Below are 19996 nucleotides of genomic sequence, written 5' to 3' on the forward strand. Positions count from 1 at the left end.
TCAAAAGCACTTGTCTCCTAAAAGACATAACATGTTTAAGATGAGGAGATTTACAGCTAATCGGAATCATCTTTATTGGAGTCACTAAATGTCCGTGCCTCATCAGCTCCTTTTCCAATATTTCATTTTTCAGGAATGGGGGTACATTTGAAATTATCACCTTTTTAGCTGGATTTACCAGCGACAAAACAGGTACAAAAGTACCTCGAATCACAACTCCACTCTCAATTAGCAAATTCACTTTATCAATATGGTCCAAAAAAATCACCACAGCACTATTCATTCTGGAAGCAGATTTAATGCTTTCAAAACCAACAACTTCACCAACTGCAAGACTACACTCCTCAACCGAACACCTGTCTGGTGGAGACAACTTAATCGCATGCCTACGCGTTAGTTGGTACAAACTAACGTTACCTTGCTCGCTAGCAGCCATGCTAACCAGCTAAGCCGGCAGCTGCCGCTCCACAGACTAAAAAACTTCAAACTCTACTAAACACTACCCTTCAGTACCAAACAACAATAAAGAAAGCAAAAACAGTGATAGAGAAAGATAAAGAGATAGTTATAAAGATTTAGAAAACTCACAAACATCAGCAAGCTCTCCACAGCACTCTCCACTCGCCCCACAGACGCTCACGCATGCACACGAGAGAGAGAGAGAGAGAGAGAGAGAGAGAGAGAGAGAGAGAGAGAGTGTGTGTGTGTGTGTGTGTGTGTGTGTGTCTTTCCACAGTTCTCCATTTTGTATAGGTATGTCCTGGTTTTGTTTTTTGTTTAGGCTATTCCATTTTTCACAGAATTGATTATTATGAATTGAGTCTTGGATTTCTTTGAGAGTATAATTGAGGTGTTGTTGTTTTTTGTAGTGAATTGTATTTTTGTAATCCCTAAGTGCTTCGCAATAGTTTTGTCTTATTTCTTGTTTGTGTGGATCTCTGTGTTTTTGGTTGGAGAGTTGTCGAAGACGTTGTCTTTTACTTTTACATTCATTAAAAGTTACATTCTCTCTCTCTCACACACACACACACACACACACACACACACACACACACACACACACACACACATTCTGGTTTCCATGTTTTGTGGGGACAATCCATAGACATAATGTATTTTATACCACACAAACTGTATATTCTATTCCCCTTACCTGCCCCAATCCCTAACCCCAACCATCACACAAAACTTCCTGATACTTCACATTTTCAATAAACATCATTCTGTTTGATTTATAAGCTTGTTTCCTCATGGGGACATCAAAATGTCCCCACAAGGTCACAAAAACACTGGTATTCCTATCTTTATGGGGACAATTGGTCCCCACAACGTGATAATTACCAGGTACACACACACACACACACACACACACACACACACACACACACACACACACACACACACACACACACACCTCTCTCTCTCTCTCTCTCTCTCTCTCTCTCTCTCTCTCTCTCTCTCTCTCTCTCTCTCTCTCTCTCTCTCTCTCTCTCTCTCTCTCTCTCTCTCTCTCTCTCTCTCTCTCTCTCTCTCTCTCTCTCTCTCTCTCTCTGAAGGAACTTGAAATGATTGTGTAACCTACAATATTGCCAAAGCATTATACATAAAACAGGAAACATACCCACATCACCCCAAAATGAAAATTCTGTCAGTCATCATTTTCTCATCCTCATGTTGTTTTAAATCTATATGAATTTCTTTTTTCTGATGAACACAAAAGAAGATATTTTGATAAATGATTTTAAGCACACAGCTGATTGTAACCATTGAGTTCCATAGTAGGAAACAAATATGAAAGTATTGTGATTAATGATGAAGAAGATTTTTTGATAAACGGTAAGCACGGTTTACGGTACCCATTGTTTTTTTCTCTTTCCCCGCCATTGACGAGTTAACTCGTTGTTAACTGCTTATTTATTTGCATCTCGAATAAGACAATAAAAAACATAATTAAATAATATCACAAAGGCAACATCTGTGGTATTACTTTATGTAGAAAAAAGGTTAACAGTTACCGTCATCAAGGAGCTTACATATCAGTTTGACAAAAAACTGCATTGATATGACGACAGAAATCGGTACTTCAAAATATGTTGCAAAAATCCTGATTGGAGCATCCCTGGTATGAGCTTTGAAATTTTACCAGTGTTTTTCTAAGCTCTTTATATTTACCACAGTAAAGGAAAAAGTGTGTCTCTGTCTCGATCTCACCAATGTCACAATGGACACAGATTTGCTCTTTTTTGGGAGCCACGTTGATCTCTGTCTGCCTTTCTCTATTGCCAGACTGTGAGTCTGTGTTTAGTGAGGATTCGTCTCTAACAGTGTAGAGATATTCTGACAGATTATATTTTCTTAAGTGCCCAATAACATTAGTTTACTTTGTTTTTACGTTCATTATCCTTATGATCCAAATATGGTTTTATGTCTCTTCTCTTAAGTTTTAAGGGTTTCATACTGAACTGTGACCAGAATTTAATGAATAATAATAATAATAATAATGTGTATTATTAGGGGATATCTGCCTAATTTAGCCCTGCATTCCTTAGTAGGTGTTCTTCTCTGAGTCTGAACTCTTAAAATATTTCTACAAAATTCAGCATGCAGGGACTCAATTGGAATGTTTGTCCCATTAGGAGTTATCTGTTAGGTATTGTGGACCCCAAAGCTCAAAACCATATAGAGCTATGGGCGTTGTAACACTATCAAATATTTTACACCAAACTGTAACAGGAATGTCTGTTTGTGTAAATTTGCCGTTGATGGCATTGAGTTGGAGTCTTTTTAGCTTTTATTATGTTTTTCTGTTTTCTGGTATTCAGTGGTCAGCAGTAAGGCGGCGCCCGCAGGGGACGGCAAGGCGGCGCCCGCAGGGCACGGCAAGGCGGCGCCCTCAGGAGACGGCAAGGCGGCGCCCGCAGGGGACGGCAAGGCGGCGCCCGCAGGGGACGGCAAGGCGGCGCCCGCAATGGACGGCAAGGCGGCGCCCGCAGGGGACGGCAAGGCGACGCCCGCAGGGGACGGCAAGGCGACGCCCGCAATGGACGGCAAGGCGGCCCCCGCAATGGACGGCAAGGCGGCCCCCGCAATGGACGGCAAGGCGGCGCCCGCAGGGCACGGCAAGGCGGCGCCCTCAGGAGATGGCAAGGCGGCGCCCGCAATGGACGGCAAGGCGGCGCCCGCAGGGCACGGCAAGCCGGCGCCCGCAGGGCACGGCAAGGCGGCGCCCGCAATGGACGGCAAGGCGGCGCCCGCAGGGGACGGCAAGGAGGCGCCCGCAGGGGACGGCAAGGCGGCGCCCGCAGGGGACGGCAAGGCGGCGCCCGCAGGGGACGGCAAGGCGGCGCCCGCAGGGGACGGCAAGGCGGCGCCCGCAATGGACGGCAAGGCGGCGCCCGCAATGGACGGCAAGGCGGCGCCCGCAATGGACGGCAAGGCGGCGCCCGCAGGGCACGGCAAGGCGGCGCCCGCAGGGCACGGCAAGGCGGCGCCCGCAGGGCACGGCAAGGCGGCGCCCGCAGGGCACGGCAAGGCGGCGCCCGCAGAGGACGGCAAGGCGGCGCCCGCAGGGGACGGCAAGGCGGCGCCCGCAGGGGACGGCAAGCCGGCGCCCGCAGGAGACGGCAAGGCGCCGCCCGCAGGGGACGGCAAGGCGACGCCCGCAATGGACGGCAAGGCGACGCCCGCAATGGACGGCAAGGCGGCGCCCGCAGGGCACGGCAAGGCGGCCCCCGCAGGAGACGGCGAGGCGGCGCCCGCAGGAGACGGCGAGGCGGCGCCCGCAGGAGGCGGCGAGGCGGCGCCCGCAGGAGGCGGCGAGGCGGCGCCCGCAATGGACGGCGAGGCGGCGCCCGCAGGAGACGGCGAGGCGGCCCCCGCAGGAGACGGCGAGGCGGCGCCCGCAGGAGACGGCGAGGCGGCGCCCGCAGGGGACGGCGAGGCGGCGCCCGCAATGGACGGCGAGGCGGCACAAGCAGGTGAAGGCAAGGCGGCACAAGCAGGTGAAGGCAAGGCGACGCCCGCAATGGACGGCAAGGCGGCCCCCGCAGGAGACGGCAAGGCGGCGCCCGCAGGGGACGGCAAGGCGGCGCCCGCAGGGGACAGCAAGGCCGATATTCAGAAGACCGAACAGGATAGTAAGAAGCCGAACACTCAGGAGTCTAAGGAAGAAGAAGGACGAAAAACCAATAATATAGAACCAGTACAAGAAAGAAACGCACGACCCTCTGACAGTAGCAAGAAGGACGCAGAGAGCAGCCACTTCTTTGCCTATCTTCTCTGTGCTGTTATAGTGGTGGCCATACTCTACATCGCCAATTACAACAGGCGCAAGGTTTGTTTGTACACATGATCTTTCAACATAGTCATTAGTGGGATGCAAGCCCATAATTAATTGCCTTATAAATGTCAGGAAATAGTCATCATTAGCCAGGGCCATCTGCATTGCCTTGTGAAACAAACGCTTCACAATCTTGGTCTTTTTTTTAATCGGTGAAGCATGTTGAAACGGCTTTATAATAATAATCCTCTCTTACAGATCATTGCTTTTGTTGTTGAGGGCCGAAGAGCACGAGGATACCGGAGACCAAACACATCTGATTACCAAAAACTCGTTCAGGATGTAAGTAGTATATATAGTATATGTTTGCACATTGTCTATAACAGGGGTGTCAAACTCAATTTCATCCCGGGCCACATCAGCATTACGGTTGCTCTCAAAGGGACGGTTGTATTTGAACGACTATATGAATGTATCAACTCTTTTATTACTGTACATTGGATAATTTTCTCTGCATTTGATTACTATTGGTTTTGTTAATAACTCAATTAATACCTAGCTTTGAAAGTAGAAGCCCAGGCAAATGATGACAAAGTGTATAGAGTACAACTATTCTACATTTTAAAAGTAATTGTGGTGACAAAACACATGTTGAATGTGAGTACACTATGTTATGTTATCCTGGATTGTGCAGGTAAGAAAACGAGAGGCATTTTAAGATACTAATAAAGAGTTTTACAATCTCCACCACAATATGCATTTAGTAGACACATATACTCTCACTTTTTATATCTTGCCCTTTTTGCAAGAAATCTGTGTTTTTTTACCTGGCTTTAAGTGTCTGAATGACTAACGTCTCATGAGTTCAGTGTTGTAGGCTACAGATCAATAGTTTCAAATTCAATCGTTTATTAAAAGTTATCGGTTCAGATAAGTCATTAGTTCGCGTATTTAGGGAGAATAGACTTGTTGTAAACTAATCCCAGCTGGACATCATCGCAAAACATTTCTGTAAACGAGACGGAAAACATTTCCTCGCTGCATGCGCGTGAGAGGGAGAGAAAGAACGAGCAGATACTGTCCGTTTATTACACGGCTCTCTGGAATGCTTGATTCTGATTGGTCAGTTGAGACATTTGCAGGTTCGTTCTTTTCAAATAATAACCGCTCCAAAGTAATAACGCATAGCCGGTACTACTTGTATGATTTAAATCGCTCCGCGCCAATAAAGATTACTGTTTGGCACCATCTTGTGACAAACACTGGACAACCACAACATTTTGACATTAATTTTAACATGTACGGAAAAAACAAAACATTAAAACAGTGGATAGAAGAACGAACAACGACAAGACACAGAGAGCTTACTGAGACTGAACTTGACAAAATAGAGCATGACAGCTACGAAGCCAACACACAAAAAAATACAGAATGGGGATTAAAACTTCTCAAAGACTGGCTAAAAGAGAAAAAAATGGAGACAGACAAGTATGAAGCAGAGGATCTTAATAAGGTATTACGATCATTTTATGCATCTGTGCAAAGTTTCGCGGAAGGATAAAAATGTTAATTTAAAACAAATGTTTCAAATTCATATTCATGTCCAGTTTTTTTTCTTATGTGGCAAGTAGCCGTGTAATAAGCGGGATAATGTAGAGGCAGCTTCGCGTCGGGTCCTGATCACACTGTCGGGGCTTATTTCCCGATAACTACCGGCTGCCTCTACATTATCCCTTACTTATGAAACCGAAGGCTGCAGCCTGCGGGGGTTACATATGAAGCGTCATCAAGCCTGGTTTATTAAAGTTACCTGACCATTACATTCGCAAGACATACGCATATTACAACTATTAACTATAAACTAAGAATAATATCCAACTTTATAAATGTTAATATTCTGAAAAAAGACAGTCTTGATGACGTATGCAGCCTGGAAATGCGACCTCCGGAGGCTGCAGCCTTTGCATTAAGACACGGCACTCTATTAGTGCGCGCGTGCGGGGCACTGCTCATTCTCTCTCTTGCAATCATCAAAATGTTCACTATAATTTATTTAAAATAGACTTTGGCGGGACAAAAATGAGTTTTTGTGGCTGCTAAAAAAATTAAATGTAGGAAATAACCTGCAAAAAATAAAACGTATAATAACAATAAAATTATTTGTAAGCTCGCACGGGCCAATAATTAACATAATTTGTAAGCTCTCACGGGCCAGATGAAATGAGGGGGCGGGCCAGATTTGGCCCGCGGGCCTTGAGTTTGACACACCTGGTCTATAATTAACACTGGCCAAGCAACCAATTGCGAATAAAGCTCACTTTGACAAGTAAAGCAAAGTCATGCAAGTTTTCCAAGTATAAAATTAATATCTCTAACTCTCTTAATATCTCTATTTGGTTGAATTGTGAAATTACTTTTTATTTACTAATTCAAAAATATTAGATGTACTGAGATGGAGCACTAGTATTACTATGAATGGAGGATATTGGAAATAACTAAAGACTGACACTCTTTGAGTGGGCTCTATACAGAGTCGCATGAGGCGCTTGCCAACCTGTGCACATGTGCAGACGTTAAAACAACTTGAAATAAAGGCGTCAATTTAAGCTTCAGTATCAAAGCTATGGTACAGTTAGTTTGATTTTATTGTTGGTCAAAAATATATTATTTAATTGTAATTTTAGCAAGCTATTTAAGAGATGACTGTCTTTCCCCATTCAAGCAAATAGGAATTTAGTCTTGCATGACTAAAATAACGGAAGTGTTGCAAAGATGGCCGCAGAGTGCTGCGACTTCCCTAAAGGGACTTTGACTAATTCTATGAAACTATTCTACTGTTCATTACATCCTAGTCTTTAATGTACGGAAGAGGATTAGGGCCACTGGTGAAAAAATATTTGAATTCTGACTTTATTCTCAGAATTCTGACTTTAATCTTCTGAGTTTAAAGTCAGTAGCCTATTCTGAGATTAAAGTCAGAATTTTGAGAATAAAGTCAGAATTCAAATTTTGAGTTTAAAGTCAGAATTCTGAGAATAAAGTCAGAATTCAAAAAAACATTTCACCAGTGGCCCTAATCCTCTTCCGTTTTAATGTCTTTAATGTTTTCAAGTTAAAATACTTTTTCACATAACAGATCAAGTTAAAGGTTAAGAGGTTTCCTGTAGCAGAGACCCTGCATTGCGTACTTGAAATTTGATGTTTGTTGCTGCAAATAAATGATTATTGTCTCTTACTTTGTATAGTCTTATACTATGGTAAACAATTTTTTTCAATTCAACATTTTTAATTTGTGTGAAATCTAGAATTTAGCAAACAAAATGCCTTCCAGGAAAATGTTCTTAAAATATATAAAGATACAAATATATCAACAGACCCTATGCTTTCAAACAAACAAACAAACAAAACGCTTATAAACGCTTATAAACTCTTAAATATAGGTAGTTTTCTTAAAAAATATTTTTTTAGCAAAAAGCTAAAATAATTGCATTTTTGTGAAGGAATTTTTCTGGAGATCAGCTTCAGAACGATTATCAAAACCTACACGGAGTGTAAAATTAATAAATAATTGTATAAATTGGGTAAGTGCGGTATTACAGATAACCATAAAAACTCATCAGGAACACGTTTTTTTTATGCAAATGTTTTCCCTTAATTTACGAGATAACTGGGAAAGAGTTAAGAAGTTTTAGTAAAATATCAATGGAATAATTTATATTAAGTGCCCAAATTTGTCCACTAACAGCATATTAGTGCAGTGGTAATTAACACCACTTGAGGCTTAAGTATTCTTACTAGGGATGTCCCGATCCGATCACGTGATCGGAAATCGGCCCGATCACGTGTTTTCAGACTCGATCGGAATCGGACGTTACCTCCCGATCAGGACTCGGATACATGCAGGGTTTAAATTGGGCCAGGACTGCACACATACTGAAGGTCTCGCTCTCCTCCGCGCCAGTGTATGCGCTGCGCTGGTGCGTGTGAACTGACGCGAATAATGATGTGTTTTTGACAGCATTCACACACACATGCTTCACACACTCGTGCATGCGCGACAAAACTGGTTTTTACCGCTCATTTAAACGACGTGTCGATCGTTTTTGTCACTATGTGCTCAGTTAATCTACATCAGTAACGTTACACAGCTCCGTGTCTCACTCAGAACCTCAAGAACGCGCATTCGCGCAGGAGGATCACATTACACATTGTAGAGATGAAAGTATGTATAGCCATGTCAATCATCTTATTACAATATGTTAACTAGATAACTGGATACAACTTATTGTATAGTTTAATAAAATAATGTATTTTGATTATACAAATCAATTACGACCTAACTATAGTGATTGTTTAACTAACTGATTTATAAGACATAGCCTATTGCTGAATAAAAATATGTTGTTTTTCTTGTTAATTGAGTCTTTTTGGCTCTTATCTAATCTTATGCCTAGAATTAGTCAAGAAGGTTGATTCTTATAACTTCCTTTAAAAGTTTGATCAATTGTGCATAATGACATGTGCAACAAATGCATATAGGGTGTCAGACTCATAGATTTGCATAATTTAAAGTTCAGGTTTTAAAGTTTGGGTCAACATGTGGCACAGCTTTAAAACTGAAAGTTATAAAATCTCATCAGAGGTCCAAAATGTCATTGAAACAAGACCAGTTGCTTTGCTGTCATCAGGATTAAACATGTTACCCCTCAAACCCTCCCTCCTAACAGAGCACCCCCACAAAACAAACCCCAATTTAACCCCTGAACATATACTTGATATATTCTCATTATTTTAACACATCTATAGTTATGCGCTGGCACAGAGTTAGACCCTTTTGGCTTCACACAGAAACAGCAATGCGTGCGGCATGACATAAGGAACATCCTGGATCTGTTTTTTCTTTTTATGTTTTATAGAAGTATCGGATCGGAACTCGGTATCGGCAGATACTCAAAATCAAATGACTCGGATTCGAGGGCAAAAAAACCTGATCGGGACTTCCCTAATTCTTACCAATGGGCACAATGTTGGGGCGGGACCTGTTTTGGTCCACCAATCGCAGATGGAGAAAGCTTTAGGAAACCTGGGACACGTTTAAGCTCAAACCGGTGCACAACGTTTTGCTACAGTTTCTGGGTTTAACAACATGTTTCCTGGAAACGATGTGTAACGGGTCAGAGATACGTTTTCTCTTGTTTAGCGGGTGTATAAAAATTTCAGCCCAATCAGCAGCAACATGATCTATTTTGTTCTATATGGTAAGGGCAGTCAATGTAACAATAAAGGCGGATTTTGCAGTATTAACACATATTTTTTCTGACGTCATCAGACTCGAAAAATGTGGGTGGCAATCACAGCTGCCATAGTTGCAACTCTTGCATCAGCGCACCACAGTTTCCGTTTAAAAAACATTTTGCAACGTTTGGGGCTGAAACAAAGGACATTATTTTGCGTTTCTACATGGTGCCTCTTGTGGTGTTGAAATGACACACTTTACCTTTAATCAGTTTTACATACTGTCACCGTAACGATTCAATCGCGATTCAATCGCGGTCCCCATTAAAAATGCCTGTCTGAAATCGATTCGGAATCGCAAAGCTGCGATTCTTTGTTTTATGCACAGCTTGTGCGTGTACTACGGCATTTGGTCAGTAGGAAGTCCTTATCAATCTAAAATCATTATGAGTCGGAGTCGTTTATAACGTGCATTTAAAAAAGCAACACTCGTTAAGCAAAATCATTAAAAAATTCTTTATTATCATGAAAATACCTGAAACAATTTGAAGAACAGCGTATAAATATTCCTATGTAGACATTTCTTGGAATAGTGTTTGCAATGATACTTCTTGTGTGGCACACAGGGAGTTTCTGCATGAGAGCGCCCCCTGGCGTTCGGATGTGCCGGATTTCACCGTAATTCATTCAAATTCATTCATTGAGAAAACGCGCATTTGCACGGTTAATCGTTACACCCCTAATTGTTTATAATTTTTTTATTCTATTTCACAGTGAGAAAGTCCAGTCACAGTTTGGTGGATGAATCGAATGAATAACTGTGACCTTGAGAATCTTGAAATGATCCATCATCAGGCAAACATCACCACACCAATTATCATTAACTTCTACTGTTTATAACCTAACGTTATATTAATAATGATCATAACTGTTCAGGACATGTCCCTGCCAACAGGTACAGTATGTTGAAATTGTAGTCTGTTACAGTTCTTGGAGTCTTTAGATCTTCAAAAGTGCTACACAAACACGAAGTTGTTCTTGATGTTTGGTTACATCAGTAGTCTGTTTTTCTGTTCTTTTGAGTATTGATGGTGGGTCGCATTGTTTTCTATGTATCGTTTTATTCAAATCTATTTCTAGAGTAACAGAGAAGATATATACAATCTGTATATTTTTTTAAGGGATATATTTGTTGCTTTCTCATGACTATGAAAGTTGTTTTAGGGGAATGAATGAGGGTTATACCAGGATCTGTCCATCAGAGATGATTTATTTTCTTATACAAGGACTCAACGCATACAGAATGAAAAACTATATGCTGGAGAGTGAGTCAATCTCGAATTCTCCTTACATTATATATTGTCATTGGATTGTACCACCCCCTATGCTATTCTATCAAAACAACTCCTTATTAGGTGTCTGGGTGTTTAAAAATTATTTTACTTGTCAGCTGAGTCTAAGAAGGTAGAACATGAGTTTGCTATGCACATCTTCACACCTATATTAAAGGAATAGTCTACCATTTTGCCATATTAAACTATGTTATTACCTCTACCTAGACAAATTAATACATACCTATCTTTTTTCAATGCGTGCACTGTACAGTGCGTTGTGAATGTGTTAGTATTTAGCCCAGCCCCATGCATTCCTATGCTACCAAAAAAAGTTTTATTTTGTGGCACCATACTTACTGGTAAAACTTCTCATGTAACAGTCTTTAAATAGGGAAAACACAGAAGTGTTTGGTTGCTTCCCTGTTTGGTACCATAGGAATGAATGGGGCTAGGCTAAATGCTAACACATTCACGACGCGCTGTACTGTGCACGCATTGAAAAAAGATAGATATGTATTAATTCGTCTAAGTTGAGGTAATAACATAGTTTAACATGGCAAAAGGGTAGACTATTCCTTTAAAAATAGAGTTACACTTTAGCTGGCCTTACCAAAGAAATCCTGTTTACTGTTTTAGCACATAAAATGACATGCCAGACATATAATGAAAATCATAAAGTCATAACTTGAAGCATAAAGAATACAAATACAAAAACAATAAATGCATAAAGAATACATTTCTATTACAAGGGTATGATTGACGTTTTAATTATTCCGAGGGTTTGTTTCGTTTTTGCCTTAACTAGTCTTTTCTGGCTTTAATGGGATTTGACATAATGTGTTTTTTTGTTATGAAACATAATTTTTGATTCATTTATTGGTCTAGAAATGCTGTGTTTATTTTACCTCTCTTAGCCCAGCCTTAGCTATCCAATTTGTGAATTATGAAACCAGTAGTGCCAAATGTAGACAGTTTTCAGGAAATATATTCTGATTTAAGAGTTGGATGGTTATGCAGACCCCTAAATAAGAAATTAAGAATATCGAGTGTATTTAATTTACTCTGTGCCATAAACATGTCTTGTCCATTGCATGAACACTTTATTGAGCATGTACTGTATTACCAGTCTTGCTTTATTCACTAAGAAGCCTGCGTGTGGTATCTAGCTTTACATAAAAACTCTTGAAATCCTGGATATAATTTGAATTGTAATGTGGTTTAAAAATATCTGATAGGTTTTACTTGCCTATGTACTGTGGTCTGTCTTTAAGCACTGTTGCAGCTTTTGCACATGGGAGTCAGGTTTTGAATTTTTCCTCTGATTGGTCTCTTATTTTGATCACCATATCAACATTATTTTAATCATTAACGTTCTTCTGTTTATTATTTCTCTCTGTTTTTACATACTAAAATATCTCTGTAAAATGTTTAATACTGTCAGATGTTTTTAGTTTTCATGCCAGGTTTTGTCAAGCCAACAAAGTCCTCAAACTGTACTAATTCAAAAAATGTGCATACTTAATTTTGCAAAATCATTTTTAATTAAACAATGAATTATAAAAATTGCAAGTTGTTTTTTTTATTTATGTAATGCCCTAAATAAGCTATTAACATAACATATGTTTGCATATAGTCCATGACATTAAATACTTACATAAATCACTGCAAAAATAACCCAGTTCAAATGTTTACACAAAATGCTGGGTTATTTTTAACCTAGCTTTAGGTCAAAAAGGGATGATCCCATCCCGTTGGGTTGTAATTTAACCTGTGCTGTGGTGTTTAAACCCATTGGTGGGTCAAATATAATTATGTTCAGGGTAAATCTAATCCAACGACTGGGTTTATCGGTTGAAAATAACCTACTGCTTGATTTTCTGAGGTGTTACCTGGATAATTAAAGACTGTTGAGAAACTCAAACTTTGACGTAATGTATTGTCATGTCATCTTGAGCATTCATGGCAGTACAAAAATAATATTGTATGATCCCTTTACTTTCAAGAAATGTGAACATCTTTGCAAGTGCATTCCTTTCCCTGTATTCACTCCATACTCCAACTATCGCTGAGATTATACTAACTTACTGTGTAAAATCCTGATTTATCTTAAACAGGAGGGCTGGGGTTTTCTGTGATAACAAATGTTTGGGTGTGTGGTCACTGGTCAGTAGCCTAATGATAATATTATGAAAACAATAACACATAGCTACAAATGCCGTTTTTGTTTACTGGATATTAATTAAGACGACAATAACTGTTAAAAGTGCTAACAAAACACAAACACATAGTGTATAAATACACGGTAAATAAAAATGAACAGTTTACCAGTCAAATATCATGCGGCGCCACAAGAACTGACAGGCGGATGATGACGTAAAATAAAGCGAGAGCGTCGAAATGAGAGGTCTCCGTATGCTTTCTCGAATCCCTCTTGCGGTACTTTCACTTCATCCGTCTGTCGGTTCTTGGGGCGCCACATGAAGTCCAAAAAACCTATAAACTAACACACTTGATTTTGATCGATCCGATTATGAAGACTTTTAGTGTGTGCGGTGTCGCGCAAACCGATCGGTTTATGACATCAAAGTAACGCGAGAGGAATTCAAAAGCGTTGATCTCGCATTACTTTGACATCATAAGCAGATCAGTCTGCGCAGGGTCAAATAAATACACCTATGCGTCTGCATCAACAGAGAGAGCAAAAGCTGATCTGAGAGGGGCGTTGTGTGGGTGTTTTGTTTGCGTCATACAGGAAGAGGAAGTGAGTTTGTTTGAGATTAAAGCGTAAACTATCCATACAGAACCATAGAAATCGATTTATCGCGCATGGACGATTTCGTTAGCTAATGTGAAGGATGTCTGAGAGCAGACAGTGTCTGTCAGTACTATCAGGGTAACGTTAAGATTTATAATCACTAACCTGCTAACAGTAACACATACATTACGGTACAGTATTATAAAGGTTCTATACTATAATAAACGTGTCGATATTTGGTTGTTATCGATACGATTATTTACGTGTATGAACGGCAGATTTGACAATAGGTCCATATAAAGGGGGCACATGGATGTCTGTTAAAAGTATTATAAGTTCTCGTCTTTTTCCATTCAAACACGAAAGATCATGTGTATAATGCTTATTTACTACTATTGTAATAATGCAGTTATTTACCAGTTGTGTTTCTTTTTTATACATGTTTCCACTTTTACATTACAGTTAAAGGTGTAGATTGAGATCACTATCTATATCATGTTGGACCACGCAGATGTGAGTTTGACCCCACTGGAGAGGGTGCGGGCTTTGACAAAGAAGGGCAGCACGGTGGATGTAAATGAAGCTGTACCTCTTCGCAGATACTTCCGCTCGGGCATGGAGATGATCCGCATGGCCCATGTGTATGCAGAAGAGGGCAACATAGAGCATGCCTTTGTCCTCTACAATAAATACATCACGTAAGCAGAACTTGGAATGCTAACCCTTTCCTTACCATTAACCCTGAGAAGTCTCAGATATTGTAAACTTTAAACAGCATCGGCAGAGATTGTGAGAGAACTGATGGAATGGCCAAAAGTCACTTTGCCAAATGAAGCAGAGATGTGCTCGCACTAAATCTTTTAATTTCATTCATTGTACATGCCTTTATATGGGCTAAGAATTCTTGTCCCTAGATTGAAATTTTGCCATGGTAATTATTTATTTAGCCAGTTAAAGGTGCAGTGTGGGATTTTTGGAGGGTCTCTTGACAGGAATGCAATATAATCTACATAACTATAATATCAGTGTGTATAAAGACCTTACATAATGAACTGTATTGTTTTAATTACTGTAGAATGAGCCGTTTTTATCTACATACACCACGGTCCCCCTTACATGGAAGTCGCCATCACGTTTGTACATAGCCTTAAATGGACAAACTGCCCTGTGGGGCGCGTTTCGTTCCTACATCGTCTCAGACAACGACGACATGTTTGTCCCGTGGCAGCTACCGTAGCTTCTCTATGTGTTTCGAAATGAAGGTTTGTTGCAATTCTCAATCCTGTAGATGCCACTAAAAAAACCCACATTGGACCTTTAACATAGATCTTTTCCAAAATTGCAAGAATGATTTGTTAGAAGTCGCAGTTAGAATGGGTTTAAAAAATCACTAGTAGCTGCATGCCATTGTTATTCAGCAAAAAAGTGTGCCATAATGTTAAGCAATTATTTGGAAGTGAAAAGAACTAATTCAGTTTCATTATTATAGTTTACCAATTTGTTAATTTATCTTTGGCAGGGCAAGTTATAATCTGAACTACTCGCAAACTGTCATGCATCTTTTTTAATTGTTACAAAAGGTTTAACTTTCTTTTGTTTTAATCCATCAGGCTTTTTATTGAAAAGCTCCTCAAGCATCCAGATTATAAGCTTCCTAATATTCCTGAGAAGAAGGAGACTTTAAGGGTAATGTAAAGGCAGGGGCGCGGGAATCAGGGGTGCAGAGGGTGCTGCAGCACCCCCTAATTTCACAGGACTGTAAATGCACCACAAATTTTGGTTCATTTCGATTTAATGGGACACTCCACTTTTTAAAAAAAAAAATATGCTCATTTTCCAGCTCCCCTAGAGTTGAATAATTGATTTTTATAGTTTTGGAATCCATTCAGCTGATCTCCGGGTCTGGCACTCCCACTTTTAGCATAGCTTAGCGCAATCCATTGAATCTGATTAGACCATTAGCATTGTGCTCAAAAATGAACAAAGAGTTTCAATACTTTTGCAGGAGGCGCAATGATATTAAGCAGGGCCTCAAAATAGTCCCCTTGGTAACTTTCAATAGCAGGGGACTATTTTCGGGCACTGCGTAATATCAGTGTACCTCCTGCAGCCATTGTATGACAGCAATTTGATTATTACGCCAGAATGAGTATAGTCCTCACCATATCTGCTTGGAAAATCGCAACTTTTAATTTTCTGTCGGTCTTAGTACACATTGTAACTACAGAAGTGTCAAGTTTAAATAGGAAAAAACTCTTTGGTCATTTTTTTTTTTTGCGCGCTGCTTATGGTCTAATCAGATTCAATGGATTGTGCTAAGCTATGCTAAAAGTGGTACCGCAAGACCCAGAGATCAGCTGAATGGATTCCAAAAAGGTAAAAATCAAATGTTTAACTCTAGGAGATATTTTCAAAAAAAGTGAAGTGCCCCTTGTTCATACTTGTAGTTCGGTTCCTTTGGTTGTATTGGTCTGGACCAAAAAAGAAAAAAATAATATTAAGTCCTGGTTCGCTTAGGGTTCACACTGCCAGTTTTTTAGCAAAACTAAAGACCTAACCATGCGTAGGGTTAAGGTCACCACCTGATTGCTCAGCTTTGATGATGAATAACAACTTGAATTTTGGAGTAAATGTGCTCATCTTATGTGTATTTATTTATACAGTAGTATTTTTACCAGGTCAGATCTCATGATCTGATTATTTTACTATGACTAAACATTTGAAAAACTTAAGCATTTTGTGCATTTTCCCAGCATATGCTTGATGGACCAAATGTTAATGAGACTCTTTTACCTCTTTGTTGCCCCATGTTTGCCCTCTGCTCATTTGTTTTTGTATACACTGCTCATGCCACTGTAAAACACGTCATTATCAGGGTTGTGTCTTATGAAATCACATCCTGATTTTGGACCCTGGTCCAGTTGCGTTTACATATCAGTCTAACCGCACCACAGTTCATTTGGAAGTGGACCAAGACCCACCTTTGGGTGCACCAAAGTTTAGAAGGCAGCATTCGCATTTATGATATAATTTATTCACATTACAAAGAGTTTAAACGAACTATTGTTTATTCAGAGAGAATATTAAAGATTTACAGTGGTCCAGACCTTGGTGACGTCACGTCATAGCTGGTTACGGCCATCCACACAGCAACCCCAACCTAAAACATCTTCCCGCGCCCGTGTATAGATTTAAAATTTTGTGCATTTGGTAGACAGTTTTACCTAAAGCGACTTATATTGCCTTCAGTGTATACATTTATCAGTATGTGTGTTTGCTTTGAATTGATCAGCAGAATGATAAAAAACAGTAAAAGTATCATTACGACACTTTAGTTGAAACTGTTTTGCTGTTGTTCTTCAAACAGAAGTTAAAGGAGGTGGCCTTTCCTCAAGCAGAGCTTCTCAAAAAACATTTACTTGGGAGATACGAGAAAGAATATGAGGAGTATCTCAGCAAAAAGGTGAGGGATATTTCTCATATTTCTCATCTCAAGTGCTTTTTTCTTCTTCTTTTATAAAAGGGACATTTCACAAGACTACCATATAGATAAAATTGCCACTTTGTAGGTCAAAAATGTGCCACTTTGGGTGTGTCCTTAAATGCAGATAAGCTGATGAAATGCAAACACTGATCGCCATAATGGGGGTTTGTTGAAATGAAAACTCAATTGTGCTGTCAATTATTTTCACCCAGAAGCTGAAGCTGCACTTTTCATACTTTACCAATCTCATGGATCTTGTATCATTTGTTTGCTAGCGTGCAGAAACGGCAGCAATGGAGCGGGAGATGTCTCGTCAGCGAGAGCTGCAGGTGGAGAGGCAGCGTGTGGCAGACATGCAGAGGAAACAGCTGGAGCAGGAGCAGTTCAGCATGTTCGAGGAGATGATACGTCAGCAGGAGCGTCAACGCGGCCGTCAGCCCGTCATCCATGAGCTCTGCACGCCTGCCTGTCCTCAGAATGAGACGCCACTCATCCCCGGTGTTCAGGGCCCACCGATGCCCTACATTTCATCACCAACTCCCCCTGAGAGTCCACAGAATCCTTCAGCCAATCACAGGGCTCCATCAGCGGCTCCTACATTTGATCGCACACTCAAACCGGGTCACCTCGCCAGCAACAGTACGACTCGCCCTTAAACCTTACTGTTTTAAGTTGTTTGTTTGTTTGTTTGTTTATCTGTGTCATTGAGAATTGTTCTGCTTGTCTTTCAGCTACATTAATAGATGGTTTACGGCAAATATCCGTTCCCGCAGAGCTATGCAGCAAATTCCTGCGGCTGGCCAATAACAACACCATAAGAGCGGTGGAAACCTGTGGGATTCTCTGTGGGAGATTAGTACGCGTTATGTTTGCGTTTATTGGGTCACATGGTCACTATTGCATTGTGCATGTTTACTGTCTTATGTGTGTATACTGAGCGTTTATATCAAGTGTTTATGTGTCTGTTGCAGAACAGGAACGCTTTTACGGTGACGCACGTTATTGTGCCGAAACAGTGCGGGGGTCCAGATTACTGTGACACAGAGAATGAAGAAGAGCTGTTTCTGGTGCAAGACCAGTACAACCTCATTACCCTGGGCTGGATACATGTAAGAGAGATATACATTCAGATTCACTTTTGCCATCTCTACTAAATTATTTGACACAAAACTATAGCTCGATACAACATGGGCTGTGTCCGAAATAGCCCCCTATACCCTGATTCACTATTCCATACATTAGTCCATTTAAAGGAGTGAATGAAAACCAGTGAGTGAATTCAGACACTTAAGCTCGCCATAAACGCTGCAGCGTGTGCGCCATCTTCCACCGAGACGCAAAAATTCATTTGGTGCGAGGCTCGGTGAAGGGGTAGCGTGACTCTGGGCCGGATCTGCACCGAGCTGCTAACTTTGGCACGGATACGGCCCGGAGTCATCTGCTGTCTGGCATCCAAAACATCAAATTTTGCTAAAAGGTGACACGTTTGCATATCCATACTTCTGCAATTTTGCTTCGAGTTAAAATAAGTATATCTACACCTTAAAATGTCTCGACACAAATGACATGTACCTAAATCTGACCTGATTCCAGTACAGAGGACACTAACACCTGTCCTAGTATAGCCAGAATTTAACTATAAGTCTCCTTTTTTTCCACAGACCCACCCCACACAGACCGCCTTTCTGTCCAGTGTAGACCTCCATACTCACTGCTCCTATCAGTTGATGCTCCCAGAGTCCATCGCCATTGTCTGCTCTCCAAAGTTCAATGAGTAAGTTCAGAAACAACAAAGAGAGACTAATGTAATAAAGCGTGAATACTAATGGTGTGACCCTGTGTGTGTTTTTGTAGGACGGGATACTTTAGATTGACAGACTACGGCTTGGAGGAGATCTCAACGTGTACTCAGACAGGCTTTCATCCTCATCCCAAAGAACCTCCTTTATTTACAGTAAGTGACATTAGCGTAACTGTAAATTGCATTTGTTAAAGGCTAACAGTATAAAACTTTCATGTCTTTTGTTTTCTCAGAGTGGCAGCCACATTATAATCACAGAAGGCACTGTATCAATGCTAGACCTACGATGATCCTCTCTGGTCTTAACTGTTTTAAGCCGGATCGCAGCTTTTCCTCACTAACTCCACGTGTGGACTTCTTTCACCGGTGATGGGATGTTAAGAGACAGACACACTAGTCTACAGAAGCACTTGTTTTACTCTATGAACACTAAAAGTCTTATACAATGTCCTGTGGGAGCTCAGGAACGTAAATACCACGGGACTGGAACACATTCATGTTTTACCTTGACCCCTGTTTGAATCAAGTGTTTTGTTGCCCTTGGTTTATTCGTGGTCTGGCACATTAACAGATCTTATCTGTGTAAATAACATTAAAGCAAAGTGATTATTTTTAAACTACTCTGAACTCTGATCTTCTTTGGTAACCAGCTGCATGGGTCAATTTTGCAGACCTGTGCCATTCATAATTTATCAGTTAAAGCCACAATATGTAAGATTTTTGTAATAAAATATCCCAAAACCACTTGCACAGTGGGATTTATTTAAAGGTGCCAAACGTCAGGGGGGAAACGTTTAACTCAATGAAGGAAAGTCATTGTCTTACCAGGCTATGTTTATTCGGCTATCCAGTGCTGAGCTTCGATGAAACTTCACGAGACCGGAGAGATGCTTCCACAGGGCATGATTGACAGCTTTGACACCAAATGGATATACGTGAAAATCAGATGACATGATTTCACAACTTTTCATTGGCCATTTAGATATGTGAAGCATACTGTATACGGAAATGAACCTGGACATTCAATCCGTCGAAAAATCTCAGAATCGGCAAAATGGACAACGTGCTTTTCATCGGAAAGCGACTATATAGTGCGAACTCAGCAGTC

At 40.8% G+C, this 19996-nt stretch overlaps 2 protein-coding genes and 1 long non-coding RNA gene across 5 annotated transcripts in view; 2 read left to right on the forward strand and 1 right to left on the reverse strand.

Moving 5' to 3' along the window:
• LOC141283006 (uncharacterized) overlaps positions 1-12408 on the reverse strand; it is a 94057-nt gene extending 81649 nt beyond the window's left edge. Inside the window, exon 1 of the long non-coding RNA XR_012337961.1 lies at positions 12192-12408. This is a non-coding gene — a long non-coding RNA (uncharacterized lncRNA). The remainder of the gene's footprint in view (positions 1-12191) is intronic.
• On the forward strand, positions 3922-11069 carry LOC135729783 (trans-Golgi network integral membrane protein 1-like). Its single transcript, XM_065247635.2, has 3 exons — positions 3922-4333; positions 4538-4621; positions 10289-11069. Exons 1-3 carry the CDS (start codon positions 3953-3955, stop codon positions 10289-10291), a joined length of 468 nt encoding a protein of 155 aa, XP_065103707.2. The 5' UTR covers positions 3922-3952; the 3' UTR covers positions 10292-11069.
• A 1179-nt stretch (positions 12409-13587) lies between the features above and the next one.
• LOC135729785 (STAM-binding protein-like A) lies at positions 13588-19508 on the forward strand. Of its 3 annotated transcripts, none has more exons than XM_065247638.2 (10): positions 13588-13609; positions 14066-14301; positions 15214-15289; positions 16971-17066; positions 17363-17726; positions 17819-17943; positions 18059-18196; positions 18749-18861; positions 18942-19041; positions 19122-19508. In XM_065247638.2, exons 2-10 carry the CDS (start codon positions 14099-14101, stop codon positions 19176-19178), a joined length of 1272 nt encoding a protein of 423 aa, XP_065103710.1. In that variant the 5' UTR covers positions 13588-13609; positions 14066-14098; the 3' UTR covers positions 19179-19508. The 3 variants fall into 3 exon arrangements, with proteins under 3 accessions (XP_065103710.1, XP_065103709.1, XP_065103711.1); XM_065247637.1 differs by having other exon boundaries at positions 13604-13741; XM_065247639.1 differs by lacking the exons at positions 13588-13609; positions 15214-15289 and having other exon boundaries at positions 14162-14301.
• The last annotated feature ends 488 nt before the right edge of the window (positions 19509-19996 follow it).

This window comes from Paramisgurnus dabryanus, chromosome 11, assembly GCF_030506205.2.
Source record: "Paramisgurnus dabryanus chromosome 11, PD_genome_1.1, whole genome shotgun sequence".
Classification (NCBI taxonomy): Eukaryota; Metazoa; Chordata; class Actinopteri; order Cypriniformes; family Cobitidae; genus Paramisgurnus; species Paramisgurnus dabryanus.

Excerpts from the sequence above, each read along its gene's own strand:
- LOC135729783 (XM_065247635.2), top strand. The coding sequence starts at position 3,953 with ATGGACGGCGAGGCGGCACAAGCAGGTGAAGGCAAGGCGGCACAAGCA. Across the intron at positions 4,334-4,537 it reads CCAATTACAACAGGCGCAAG|ATCATTGCTTTTGTTGTTGA; the intron begins GTTTGTTTGTAC and ends CCTCTCTTACAG.
- LOC135729785 (XM_065247638.2), top strand. The coding sequence starts at position 14,099 with ATGTTGGACCACGCAGATGTGAGTTTGACCCCACTGGAGAGGGTGCGG. Across the intron at positions 17,727-17,818 it reads GGGTCACCTCGCCAGCAACA|CTACATTAATAGATGGTTTA; the intron begins GTACGACTCGCC and ends CTTGTCTTTCAG. Across the intron at positions 18,197-18,748 it reads TTACCCTGGGCTGGATACAT|ACCCACCCCACACAGACCGC; the intron begins GTAAGAGAGATA and ends TTTTTTCCACAG.